At 48.5% G+C, this 14,262-nt stretch overlaps 1 protein-coding gene across 3 annotated transcripts in view; it reads right to left on the bottom strand.

Annotated features, from left to right (window-relative positions):
* Nucleotides 1–2,864: 2,864 nt before the first annotated feature.
* Nucleotides 2,865–14,262, bottom strand: part of LOC308592242 (retroviral integration site protein Fli-1 homolog) — a 34,306-nt gene continuing 22,908 nt past the window's right edge. For 2 of the 3 annotated variants that reach the window (XM_081203551.1, XM_081203552.1), the window contains exons 5-9: nucleotides 13,803–13,889; nucleotides 13,081–13,146; nucleotides 6,427–6,486; nucleotides 4,887–4,934; nucleotides 2,865–4,145 (exon numbers count right to left, since the gene is read on the bottom strand). In XM_081203551.1, the coding sequence (XP_081059677.1) occupies nucleotides 3,631–4,145; nucleotides 4,887–4,934; nucleotides 6,427–6,486; nucleotides 13,081–13,146; nucleotides 13,803–13,889 (776 nt within the window). In that variant the 3' untranslated portion in view covers nucleotides 2,865–3,630. The remainder of the gene's footprint in view (nucleotides 4,146–4,886; nucleotides 4,935–6,426; nucleotides 6,487–13,080; nucleotides 13,147–13,802; nucleotides 13,890–14,262) is intronic. The other variant, XM_081203553.1, reaches the window with a different exon arrangement.

Raw genomic sequence — 14,262 nt, 5'->3', positions numbered from 1 at the left:
AGCCGAGTCCATTGATTTCTGCAGGTCGTCGTATGAGATTTAGTCGGCTGCAACCTCTTGGGTCTGCCTCCACAAGCAGCAGAAATGGGATAGAGTTTGCAACGCTGGCAAATAAAGGGGAATTCCACCACTTGTATAATTTAGGTCACACCATCCGGCCTTCGGTGTCCCTTTAAGTATATATACCAGTCAGACTACACCTTTAAACCATGTGTTGACTTGTAGTAGTGCCTGTTTACAGAGTTTTCAGAGTTCCCTGAAAACTGGCATGAACCACTCTGGGAATTGTAGCTCTGTGAGGGGAGCTCCTAGCAACTCTCAGCACCCCCCCCCCCAGAAGATTGTTGTAGCATCTCCTCTTGTTTATCTGAATAGTTGCCCCTATTATTCAAGAGAGAGGTTGAGCTTACCTTGCCTCTCCTCCTTGCTCCTGGGAGGCAGTGGCATGAGCCAGAGGCCGAGGTTAGGATTTGTACCACTGCAGCTGGAGGAATCCTATTTTCAACAATCCCATATGTGAAACAACAGCAACACTCTCCCTGCAAGTAGAAACCTAGCATAGCAGGGAACAGCCTGAAACAAAAACTTCCCTTCTGCGCTGGATTTTTTTACTCGCGGGGATCTCTTTCATGGGAGAGCCTTATATAACAAAATGCTTGTTCCACTTTACAGCTTCAAGTGGTTTGCTGCACGCTCAGATCACATGCTTATTTACCTCTGATATATATGTACATTATAAACTGAAAGAGATTTAGCAGTCTTTCCTGCTTCTCTGTGAACTGCAGTTCCATGAGGGGAAGCGACCCATCTCCAAGCAACAACATCCTCCAGAGCCCCTGAGATTGCTAAAGTCATTGAAGACCAATATATGTTCCATTCTTAATAGATGGCCTCCACACACTGTTTAGAGGCAAATTTGCAGTACCCAGAATGAGGCCTGGCATCACCACAAGGCAACCTGGGGCACTTGTTAAAGCACCAGTGATTGTCAGGGATCCACAAGGGTACCTGCCCTGACCTCACCCTAGTAGTGCCCATTGGCTGGGTCTGCGTTTTCAATTTGCCACGCTGCCCCAAAATAGCATAACTCCAAACCATTGTGGGGATTCTGGAAGGAAACGGAGCAGCTTTTAGTACAGATGAGAAGGCAATAGGTGCTCAAGACTTTGGAAAGAGGTTGGAAAATACTCAAGACTTTGGAAAGAAGTTGGAAAATAGCCCACTCGAAAGCCTCGCTCAGCTCAACGAAGTTAAGTCTAACCATTGTGCTTTGAGGTTTGCAATCGTAGAACGGCGAAGACCATTTTGTGGAGGTCACCTGCAGTTTTAAGTTCAGCCCCTCTTGATATACATATACATGTGCTTCTTAACCCCTTGTGTCTCTTAATATTTATTTTAAAACTGCCACACATGCATCTTTTAAAAAATAGGAATATAAATGTTTTCCCTTTTCCTTAACCCCCCACCTGGCAAATTAAAACCATGAACCTTAAGCATTTAAACATTAAAAATAGTTGCAAAAAACGTGGGCCAACTTAAGGGGGCAAAAGCAGCCCTGGTGATGGCATGAGTGCTAGCCAATAAGCACTTGCTACCTTAATCTCCCCCTCCCACCCCCCACTGCCCAAATACACTGGAAATGCCCAAGTCAGGAGCAAAGGCCCTTTTCAACCATCACTGCCATGCTGGAAAATGCTACTTCTATTGTCACACCAGGGTTTGGAAACAGAGAGTGGAATTTGATGTTCCAAGAGAAAATGGCGCTGCTATTGTTGTGGCTGTACTGTATGTCAGTGTCTCTCCTCCCCCAGCAGCTGCTAGTCTTAACATATAGGCTTGACCTCCTCAGTGGCCGATTGGGGCTGATAGGGCAGAAAGCAGGGAGCCCGACAGTAGGGGGAGCCAGAACAAACGACTGGCAGAGCTGACTCATTCTAGTTTTGTCTTCTCTGTTAATTTCTACAAGGGTGACTATGGCAAATTCACACCCTAGATTTAAAGCATACATTTAAACCGCCATGGCTCCCCACCCCCCAAAGAATCTTGGGAACTGTAGTTTGCTCGAGGCGCTAAGAGTTGTTAAAGGGACCCCTGACCATTAGGTCCAGTCGTGGCCGACTCTGGGGTTGCGGCGCTCATCTCGCTTTGCTGGCTGAGGGGGCTGGCGTACAGCTTCCAGGCCATGTGGCCAGCATGACTAAACCGCTTCTGGCGAACCAGAGCAGCGTACAGAAACACCGTTTACCTTCCCGCCGGAGCGGTACCTATTTATCTACTTGCACTTTGACGTGCTTTTGAACTGCTAGGTTGGCAGGAGCAGGGACTGAGCAACAGGAGTTCACCCCGTCACGGGGATTCGAACCACCGACCTTCTGATGGGCAAGCCTTAGGCTCTGTGGTTTAGACCAGTGTTTCCCAACCGGTGTTCCCCGGCACACGAGTGTGCCGTGAGACACCGGCTGGTGTGCCGCGAGATGCCTGGAGGGAGGCGGGCGAGTCGGGCGGCGAGAGGCGGGGCGGGGGCGGCGAGGAGAGGCCGCGCCTCCTGCTGCTGCCTGGCGCTCCTCCTCGCAGCCGGCAGCGCTGCATGGGCGCCTCCGCGCGACTCTGTCTCGCTGGGTTTGGTCTCCCAGCAGAGACGGGTCACACGCGCCCCTCCCTCCCTCCCTCAGCCTGCGCGGAGGCGGATTGAGCGCAGCTGAGAGGAGCTGCCGAGGGAAAAAACGTTCACTTTTGTGCGTCCCTCCCGGCGTGACGCTGCGCGCTGACGTCACGGGGCGGGGCTTTAATGGTGGTGTGCCGCGAGATTTTTTTTTAGTACACAGGTGTGCCGTTGCCCAAAAACGTTTGGGAAACACTGGTTTAGACCCCAGCGCCACCCGCGTCCCAAAGAGTTGTTAAGGCAACCCCTATTCCCCTCACAGAACTATAGTTCAGAGTTCCCTGGGAAGAGGGGTTGATTGGAAAACCACTCTGGGTACCACTGCCATTAAGGGAGAGTGAGACAGCCACCTTAGGTGGCAGAGGTCATGTGTGTGTGTTTGTGTGTGAGAGAGAGGTGTGGCAGCAAAGGGCTGGAGGACTAGGCTGCAGGTCCCCTGTGGCCTGTGATGTTCCCCCACCTCACCCTGCTCTGCTCAGCTGTGTTTGTCATTAGCAAAACGTCTTAGGCCAGCCATGAAAAGATGCCAAGCAAGTCTCTTGCAACCTCAAGTTCCCTCTGCTACGGTGCATGCAAATTCGAGGCCCTTATTAGGCTCGGGAGCCGCGGATGGGGCAGCTGTGGTCCTTTCCCCATGTTGCCGGAACCAATTCCCATCATCCCCAGCCTTGGGTCAAAGAAGATGGGAGTTGTAGTCCCAACACCAACAGGAGAGCTGCGGGCTCCCCATCTGTGCTGCAGAAGTTCCAGCCAAGTCCAGCACCTCCTAGTGGCGAAGGAGGAGATCAGATGGGCGTTGCACTAAGTGCCAAAGGAGATGAGAGGAGTGCCCCCTGGTGGCAGAACCCTCATCCACACCACCCAGGATAATTCACAGTCTTGGGGCTCGGCTGCTGTCTGAACAATGAGCTCTGCTGGCTGCCGCAGGAGTCCAAGTAGCTTGAAGGGCCCCAGGGGCATCAAGGGGACTAAAAGAAAGAGCTCAAGTGGCTTCCGGGCTGCCTGGGCACGTTGGGGTTTGGATAGAGGTTGCCCCCGCCGGAATTCCAGTAGGGGGAGGTGGGCCCAAAGAAGCCTGTGGGGGAGGTGGGCATCTGGGCGGCGTGGCCCAGGCCAAAGCCCACCTTCTGCTGGTGGTAGGGCGGGAGGTAAGGCAGGTCCGTGTGGTGGTACTTGTAGAGGGCAGGTTCTCCCGGCTGCCCTTGCTGGCTCTGGTTGATGCCCTGGAAATCGAATTTGTAGGCGTAGCGCTTGCCGTGCACTTTGGTCATGATGCTCTTGTCGTAATAGTAGCGCAACGCCCGGCTCAGCTTGTCGTAGTTCATGTTCGGCTTGCTCTTGCGCTCGCCCCACCGCCGAGCCACTTCGTCGGGGTCCGTCATCTTGAACTCGCCGTTCGTGCCCTCCCAGGTGATGCAGTTGGCGTTGCTGCTGTCCGACAGCAGCTCCAGGAGGAACTGCCACAGCTGGATCTGACCGCTGCCTGCAGGGGGAGAGAAGGGGTTGCCTGGTTAAGGGTTGGGGGCAAAGGTGGGAGCTCCGAACTGTCTGCGAAGCTGGTCAGCGAGTGGGTTGGGCCAGGTTAAGAGGGCAGGTCTAACGCGGGTGCTGTGGGCCAGGGAACCTGCGGCCCTCTGGATGTCATTGGACTACAACTCCCATCATCCATGACCACTGGATGATGGGAGTTGTAGTCCAATGACATCCAGAGGGCCGCAGGTTCCCCATCTCTATTGGAGACCAATACTGGGCTTTCGAACATGGCGCATCCTTGCTCCTCGCTCCCATATTCTCCTCTGCCCGAGCTTTTGTCACAGCAAACAGCTTGGCTCGCTAAACGGGTGGGAGCTTTCGGCTCTGCAAGCACCTATTTGCTATCTCCCTGCCCTTTCCCAGCCTTAGAAAGAGATTCAACAGGCAAAGCTTTCTTTTCCCATTATGGCACCTCTGTGCCACGAGCCCGGCTGCACACACCCTCTAACTCCCCAAGAGAAATAATAATAATAATAATAAATTTTATTTATATCCCGCCCTCCCCAGCCGAAGCCGGGCTCAGGGCGGCTAACAACAATCAAAATAGTCCAACATTCTAAAACATTCATTATAAAATTAATTAAATCAAATTAAAATCAAATTAATGGCAACCATCAAGCAAAATTTTGTGCAGATTGCCAGAGGAGGGGGTCAGGCTGCGCCCTGATAATAATAATAAATTTGGACCCACCTGGGTTTGCCAAGCGGCTGCTAGTGGGTCCCAGGACCTGGTATGGATCTGGTGAGAATGAGAAGGGAGTCGTGAGAGGGGCTGGACTAAGATGCACCTCCCCACCTGCAGCTCTGCCTTGTCGCATCGCCTGGAAAGCCTCACTGCTGTTCGCAGGCGCTTCCCGGCTGAGCTCTGGCTGAGGTGGTACAGCTCTGGGCTGGGCCGTACCACTTCAGACTGCAGGTTGCAGCTCATGCGGCTGAATGCTCCTCCATAGAAGTAAATAAAAGTCCCTGCAAATAGAAAACTAGCCTGTCAAGTTCAAGGCTAGGCTGTAGGCACGACATGCTAGTAATCCTTGTGCAGGGAGAGAGGATATGCATTTCTGCATTCAGCAATGTGAGCCCACACCTGAAGCAAGTACAGGTAGGCTTGACCACCTCAGTAACAACTAGACCTCCTTCTGGCCCAACTGCTCCAAGAGCCACTATGTTCTATTCCAAGGAATGAGGAACCTGGGGTCCCTCTCCCAAAGTTGCTGGACTACAACTCCCATCATCCCTAAGCTTTTGCTATGCTGGTTGGGTCTGATGGGAGTTGTCCGACCGCATCTGGAGGGTCACAGGTCCCCATCCATGGCCTACTAGATGCTACTGCATTGAGAGCCAAGTTCAAATCACCACTGTGGTAGTTTGCCAACTTCTCTTCTTAGCAAGGTCTTTAGGAGCTGAGTGGCAAGCAGAAATCCAACCAAGCCAACAATTCTTTCCCCATCACTGTTCTTTCCATGCTGAGAAAAGCTTTGTCAGCTGAATCCCTGCTAGCCACATAGCCGTTAAAGGCACAGGAGCCATGCCATTAAAAAAGTTGGCTACCCCTCAGCTCAGCTGTGGTCTTATTTGTGACCTTGGAAGCATCTCTGCACCTCAGCCTTTTTTTCTCCAGCCGCAGAAAAATTGCCATGACCAACCCCACAAGGCTGTTGTGGAGATGAAACGTGAGTGGAAAATATATTAGGGGTAAGAAAGAACGTATATTTAAATAAAGGCATGCCATTGATGCTAGGGTGACCTGTTGAAGTCCATGATCTATCTCCTCTGTTTATACAGAAGAGAGATTTTTAGCTAGTACACATTTTCCCTTCCCTTCAGAACTCTGACATGACAAGGTGCACCTGTCAAAATTTTCTCTTCAACACCGTGGATATAAGAGTCCTGTTTTGCCCCTTCCACCTGCGCAAGCTAAATATATTCGTTTGAAAGCATTATAAGAATATGCTTGCCATCCCCACATCACGAAATGTGTGGCGTCATTAGAAAGCATAGTTGCCAACTGACCAGAAAAAGAGGAGCCTAATCTGCTCTTCTGCCTTTAACAACCTGATCTACAGAAATCAGCAGGTGATCCTTTTGACAGGGTGGAGATACACTGGAGCCCTTGCTGGGTTGCAGATGATGCTGTTGTTAAAAGCACAGGAACAGAGGCTGATAAAAAAAGGGTGGCAGTCCCAAGGCAGGAAAGGGTGCAAACTCCTCCTAGGAAAGGTGAAAAACTGTACCTGGAGCAATGCGTGTTGAATCAGGAGTCCTGCCGACACCCTGGATCTGTGGTGGAGAACCTTGAAGATGGAAAGGCAGCAAGGGAAGCATTAAGAGAGAGAAACAAAAGATGTCCATATGCAATTATTTGATTTCACTGGGGCTGAGAACTATTTCCCCTTGACTGAAGTCAAAAGAACAAAAGAACAGCATGGCAGGATCAGGCCAAAGGCCCACCTAGACCGGCATCCTGTTCCTCACAGGGTTCAACCAGATGCCTATGGACAGTCTGCAAGAGGGGCCTGAGTCCCATGGCTCTGTCCTGCTTTCGTTCCCGGCAGCTGGTATTCAAGGGCACACTGATCTCAAAAGGTATCCTACAGCCATCAGGATGAGTAACCATCAATGCACTTAACTTCTATAAATTTGTCTAATCACCTTGTAAAAGCAACGTAGGTTGATGTAGCTTGGTGGAAGCTTGCTGTGGAAGCAAGTTCTGTAGTTTAACATTATGTTCACAGCTGTCCATGGAGGCGCAGGTCAATTCCGTGTCCAGGGCAGCTGTCTACCAGCTCCATCTGGTATGCAGGCTGAGACCCTACCTGCCCACAGACTGTGTCTCAACAGAGTAGTGCATGCTCTAATTATCTCCCGCTTTGACTACTGCAATGCACTCTACGTGGGGCTACCTTTGAAGGTGACCCGGAAACTACAACTAATCCAGAATGCGGCAGCTAGACTGGGAGTGGCCACCGAGATCTACATTGGCTCCCAGTACGTTTCTGAGCACAATTCAAAGTGTTGGTGCTGACCTTTAAAGCCTCAACCCAGTATACCTGAAGGAGCATCTCCACCCCCAGTGTTCTACCCAGACACTGAGGTCCAACTCTGAGGGCCTTCTGGTAGTTGCCTCACTGCGAGAAGTGAAGTTACAAGGAACCAGGCACAGGGTCTTTTGGGTAGCAGCGCCTGCCCTGTGGAATGCCCTCCCTTCAGATGTCAAGGAAATAAACAACTATCTGACTTTTAGAAGACATCTGAAGGCAGCCCTGTTTAGGGAAGTTTTAAATGTTTGATCTCTTATTCTGTTTTTAACGTTCTGTTGGGAGCTGCCCAGAGTGGCTGGGGAATCACAGCCAGATGGGCAGGGTATAAATAATAAATTATTCTTATTATTACGGGTGTGCTTCTTCTCTCATTCTCCTGAATCTCATACTCTTTAGCTTTGTTGAATGACTCTGTGTTCTGGCTCCATGAGAACAAATAATCATGTGTGCACAGGAAAAAGGACATCTGGAGGGGTCCTCTGCCTATCGGGCACCTGTAGCTTTGTCCATCCAGTCCATGCAGACTGAGAATGATTAATTTCTGGCCAAGCAGGTTAGGAGAACCGGGAGCTGTCAACCCTGCCCCCCCCCCGGTCCAGCTAGCTCAGGATTGCCCACACTGGCTGGCAGCAGCTTTCCAGGATTCAGGAGGCAGGAGGGTCTCTCCCAGCCCTAGCTGGAGATGCCAGGGATTGAACCTGAGACCTTCTGCACTAGAAGCAGATGTTCTGGACCGCTGAGCTATGGCCCTGCCCCATATCAACACAACCAGAGGAGAGAGATTAAAAATGCAGCCTATGTTGGTTTCTGCTTTCCTCCACTGTGCAGCGAAAGGGCTTGTCACGAGACAGGTGTTTACATTCCACAGTCTGTACTGTTGGAGTTTCTCACGGGAAAGGGAAGCTGGATGTGACGTACACTGGTTTCCTGTTTTTCACTGTGTGATTCTCTCCGAGCTGTTGAGGAGAGAGGGTGCATTTTCTGCTCCGGCAGAGGCAAGATGTCTTTCTGTAATATAACAGCTTTGAACTGTAAATAAAGCAATATAGAGTATGCAGCACGTACTACTCATCCTTCCGCTGGCCAAGGGACTCTGCTTTAAACTAACACGTGGTTATGGGCCCAGAAGTCGAATCAGAGTGCCGGCAGAGGATCGGAATGCAGAGGGACAGATCGGAACGGTATCTGCTCTGCGCGTAAAAGTGATTGATGAGGTATGTGCTACTGCTCCGGGCAGCCTGCCAGCTTCTAGTTAATGACTTTATGGCTGGGCTTTGAACTTTTAAAGCCGTTTTGCCGGCAATAGGCAAAAGGCTCCCAGGCTCAAGTTACTATGCTGGGGAAATCGAAAGTAACTTTTAAGTGCGCTTTTGGAATGAAGCAGCTGCAGCAGTGACGCAGCAAGATTTAAAGCAGCATATATGACGCTGAAGGCTAATGCCAGAGTCATGATGGCCCTTCAGGATGCTTGTGGGATTCCTAAGCTCAACAAGAAGAATTACGCCGACTGGGTTTTGTATGCAGAGGCAATTCTGCGGAAAGAGGGTTTGTTTGAGGTAATTACAGAAACCCCCCCAGTTCCAGTTACAGATGCATGGGAAACTAAAGATTCCAAAGCACGGGGAACTCTTACATTGATAGTATCCCCAGAAGAGCTCTGTCTATTGCGTGATAAGACCTCAGCCAGAGAAATTTGGGACGTTTTGAGAGAGGCTCACTTAAGGACAGAAGCTGGATCTACTATGTTTTACTTTAACAAGCTGCATAATATGGCTCTTGCTGAAGGTGGAGATGTGCGTTTACATCTGATGGAGATGCAAAATCTGAGGCATGAGCTGCAACAGAGAGGACTCAACTTTCCAGAGGCTGTGTATTCCTTCATGATACTACAATCTTTGGGTTCAGGTTGGGAGTCTGTTGCAACCCAGATTGCTGTGCAGCCAACCGCTCAGCTGACAGTGGACTTTGTAACTGCCGTGATCCAGAATGAAGCAGATCGCCGGGGTGCTAGCTGCATGGGCAAGGGGGAGTCTTCACAGACGTCATCCCTTAGTGCAGTGGAACCACCAGATGGCGCCAAAGCTTTGAAGGCAGTGAAATGCTACTCGTGTGGACGTCTAGGCCATATGAAGAGGGAATGCAGATATCCCAGGGCCAAGACAGAGCAGCGCAGCGAAAGCTCATCGCGTGGAAAAGGCCGAGGCAAAGGCAAAGGTCCGGTGTCTAGGACAACGCAGCACAAGGCTATGGTTTCACGCTTCACTCCAAAGGTTGCAGAGGTCCAGAAGACGTCTAGATCTTTCTTCGTTGTTGATTCAGCGGCAACTCACCACATGTGCAACGACAAGAGACTGTTTGTGTCTTTTACACCGCAGGAAGGTGCGATTCACCAGGCGGATGACCACACTATTCCCAGTAAAGGCTACGGAACTGTTGTTCTTCACAGTTTGGACTTATCGATACAGAATGTGCTTTACGTGCCAGACGCCAAACATAATCTGCTCAGTGTTGGACAGCTGAATGAGCGGAACATTGACGTGTCCTTCAAGAACAAGAAGTGCATCATCACAAAGAAAAATGATTATGTATTGCATGCTGAATATGTTGATCGTTTGTTTGTTTTGTATTATGATGATGTTGAAGAGGATGACACTTGTTGCATTGCAGGTTCTAACAAAAGTTTGCATGCAGAATGTATTCATGATTTTCATAGAAAATTTGGTCATTTGCATTTTGAGGCAGTATCTAAAATGCCTGCCTTGGTTGAAGGTATGACTATTAAACCCTGCAGGTACCACATGAAGTGCAAAGCATGCGCAGCAAACAAGGTGAAAATGGCTGCGAAAGGTAAGGTGTCTAGTAGGCAAGCTACAGAACCATATCAGATTGTTCATGCTGATTTGGTTGGACCACTAGCGCCCTCTTTGGGTGGAAATAGGTACTTCATGGTTCTCATTGATGCTTTTTCTAGATATATTTTTGTGTACAATCTCAAGCAAAAATCAGAGGCTTTTCCTAGGTTCAAGGAATTCTGTGCTTGGTTGGAAAATGTGCATGGTAAGAAGATAAAGACTCTTTTCAGTGATCGCGGGGGAGAATTCACTTCTCAGCAGTTTGAAGCTTTTCTGACTGAGAAAGGAATTCAACACGATTTGTCTAGTCCTCGCTCGCCATGGCAGAATGGACTTGCGGAACGGGCAAATCAGACATTGCTTCAAGGGTTAAAAACCTTGCTGCATGATGCCAATCTTCCAGAGAGTTATTGGGCCGAAGCTCTCTCGTGTTTTGTTTACAGTTACAATCGCAGGTTATCTTCAGCGATTGGTTGTACCCCCTATGAGAAGATGTTTGGCAAGAAGCCATACATCAAACACATGAAAATTTTTGGTTCCGACATGTGGGTTCACTCACCACAAAACTCCAAGTTAGACAAGCGTGGATTGCATGGTATCTTTCTAGGTTATCAGAAAGGATCTTACAGAATAATGATGACTGACTCTAAGACAATTAAGCTCACGAGAAGTGTTGAGTACAATGCAAAGTGGGGGGAGAATGTGGGAATTTTCCAATGTTATCCTGATGACGGTGATGAGACTGAGGATAGTCAAAAGCAACCACAACAACCCACACCCACTGATGAAGGTTCTGAGTCTGAATCTGAAACTGAATCGGGTGATTCAGAGGATTTCAAGAGTGCGAAAGCCTCTATGCGACCCTCTGAAAGCTCTGATCAAGAATTGGAGGAACCATTGTTCACAATAGGTCGTTTTTCTCCCAAGAAGGAAGAGGAGAGTGTTGAAGACTTAAGGCTAATTCGTAGGTCACAAAGAGCCACAAAAGGCAAACCTCCAAAGAGATTTGCTGATGAGTTTGCTACATTAGCAGTAACAGCTGTTAAAAGCTCTAAGAAGGTATATGAACCTTCAAGTTTCCAAGAAATCCAGGATTTGGATTCAAAGGAAGCTGAGCCATGGTTAAATGCCATGAAGGCTGAGCTTGATTCCTTAGAAAGGAACAAAACATGGGAACTAGTTCCAGTAGTTCCAGGAATGAAACTGCTTGGAAGCAAATGGGTCTTCAAAGCGAAGACAGATCAAAATGGCAAGATAGTCAGACACAAAGCCAGATTGGTAGCCAGAGGTTTTGCACAGGTACCAGGTGAAGACTATCACGAGACCTACTCACCCACAGTGAGATATGAGAGCATTAGGCTTATGCTCAAGCTAGCTGCAGAGGAAAATCTACACATTAGTCACCATGATATTAATACAGCTTTTCTGTACGGATCTCTAGATGAATCACTTTATATGCTTCCACCTGGTGGCGTACAGGTAAAACAGGGATTTGTTTGTGCTCTGAAGAAATCCCTTTATGGTCTCAAACAAAGTGCACGGTGTTGGCACACAAAACTCACTGAAGTATTGTTTTCTCTAGGTTTTCAGCAAGGGAAAGCTGATCCATGTGTATTTGTCAAAGAGGAGGGGCAAAAGAAACTGTACTGTTTGTTTTATGTTGATGATTTATTATTCTTTTGGAAAGATGTCGCAATGTACAATAACGCCCTAGCTCAACTGAAAGAGCATTTTGACATGAAAGATCTTGGTGAGGTAAACAACTACCTATCTCTGGAAATAGAGAAAGATAAAGATGGTAACATTCTAGTACACCAGTCACGGAAAATTGCTGATGTGTTAAGCAAACTAAACCTGATGGATGCTAACCCTGTAGACACACCGATGACAACAGGTTATCAGGTAGAAGACACTGAAGAAGCATTTTCTGACACTACACTGTACAGAAGTGTGCTAGGCAAGCTAAACTTCATTGCCAGATGTTCAAGACCAGACATTGCTGTTAGCTGTAATTTGCTAAGCAGACAAGTCAACAATCCTAGTGTCAAGGATTGGAAAGCTCTGAAACGCATAGCGCGGTATTTGAAAGGCACTATGCATTACAGACTGAGACTTAAGAATCAGAAGTCTGGTGGTCTTGAGATATTTGCAGATGCAAGTTTTGGAAGTGACACTACAGACAGGAAAAGTACGTCTGGAGTTTGCTACATGTACAATCAGGGTCTGTTTGATTGGTCATGCAAGAAGCAAACAACAGTTAGCTTAAGTACTTGTGAAGCTGAACTGAAGGCACTGTCTTATTCACTTAAGGATTTTGAATGGTTAGTACAATTGTGCAAAGATATGAAAATTCCTGTCAAATGTCCAATCCAGGTTTACCAGGACAACAAAGCATGCTTGGCTTTGCTGAAGTCTGAAGGTTGTAAGCAAAGCACAAAGCACTTGCAATTAAAGTTGCAGCATGCTAGGGATTGTATTCAGAAGGGACTCGTAACGGTGTCCTATATGCCAGGTAATGAAATTCCTGCTGATGTATTGTCCAAGATTATATCAAGGGATCAACACTGTACCTATGTGCAGAAGTTGGGTTTGTACTGATATTGTACGAACACGCTGCCCAGTGATGTTCACAGAAAGGGGGAGGATGTTGGTTTCTGCTTTCCTCCACTGTGCAGCGAAAGGGCTTGTCACGAGACAGGTGTTTACATTCCACAGTCTGTACTGTTGGAGTTTCTCACGGGAAAGGGAAGCTGGATGTGACGTACACTGGTTTCCTGTTTTTCACTGTGTGATTCTCTCCGAGCTGTTGAGGAGAGAGGGTGCATTTTCTGCTCCGGCAGAGGCAAGATGTCTTTCTGTAATATAACAGCTTTGAACTGTAAATAAAGCAATATAGAGTATGCAGCACGTACTACTCATCCTTCCGCTGGCCAAGGGACTCTGCTTTAAACTAACAGCCTTCCCAGCTTTTATTCTGGGAATGACTAACTAGTACCTTTGGAAGTTGTGCTGATGGAGCCGCTGCCCCAGCTGTTGCGCCGTATTTCTTCATATGCAGACTCTGTACCAAGAGAGAGAAAATGGGCCTGAATTAAACAGAGGTGCTATTTCAGGGAGGAAAGACACAGTTCACAGATGATTCAAAGACCCCCGTCTTGTAAAATGGGAAATGGCGGTGTATTTTGTCCATGTTCATCATGCTTGCAATACTGTGTAACAACCAAATATATATGCGCTCTCCCCCCCTCCATGCAGAGACATGACAAATTAAGGGGCAATCCCTAACACTTCGCCGCTTTCAACAGGAAGCAATTAGTGGCAAAAGCTACAAGGAGGAAGCTTCTAACTAAAGGTGCAGTAGCTCTGAAGAGCCTCAGTGGTGTTTTGCACCTGGAGAGGCTGGAGCTGCAATTCTTTTCTTCTTTTTAAAACACAGTAGTTTGGATATGGGAAAAGTTGGGAATGAAACACTGAGAAACACCAGCCTGCAGCAGGCTGGCATCAATGATTCTCTGTAAAATGTGAGAGAACGGGGGATATCGATAATGACTACTACGGAAGCTGAGGATTGCCAGATTGGGTCTATAGCCAGACCTCCCCTGACTCTGTGGCTCACTCTCAAGCACCACAACTTTGCTTTCATGTGAGATCTGTGAGACGCGGGTCCTATCCCAGCCCCACGTCCCAATCTTGCCATTACCTTTGCTGGCAACTTACCGGATTTGACTTGGGCCCTCGGGGGTGGCGGGGGCGGGGTCTGCTGAGTAATGACCGGCGCAGGCGGATACGTAAAAGTGGGGCTGCCTGGGTGGAGGAGAGAGAAATGCAGGAGAGTTATTAGAGGGCAGGAGGGGCTGCGGTGGTCATTGCCCAGTCACAGATTGAGGTTTCGTTTGCTGTTATCACAGGGTAATCATAGTTGCAGTAAGAATAATAGAATACTTTCCAAGCTAGTTCAAGAGCTAAGGCAGGCATAGGCAAACTTGGCCCTCCAGATGTTTTGGGACTACAATTCCCATCATCCCTAACTAACAGGACCAGGTCAGGGATGATGGGAGTTGTAGTCCCAAAACATCTGGAGGGCCGAGTTTGCCTATGCCTGAGCTAAGGAATCTGCTTCCCACTAGGCCTCTAAGTCCAGGGTCTCAAATTCCACATTGGATATGTTCTACTTCCA

This window comes from Podarcis bocagei (assembly GCF_964188305.1).
Source record: "Podarcis bocagei genome assembly, chromosome: 7".
Classification (NCBI taxonomy): Eukaryota; Metazoa; Chordata; class Lepidosauria; order Squamata; family Lacertidae; genus Podarcis; species Podarcis bocagei.
The sequence above is the reverse complement of the archived record's forward strand: the minus strand, read 5'-3'. Positions and strand labels throughout refer to the sequence as shown.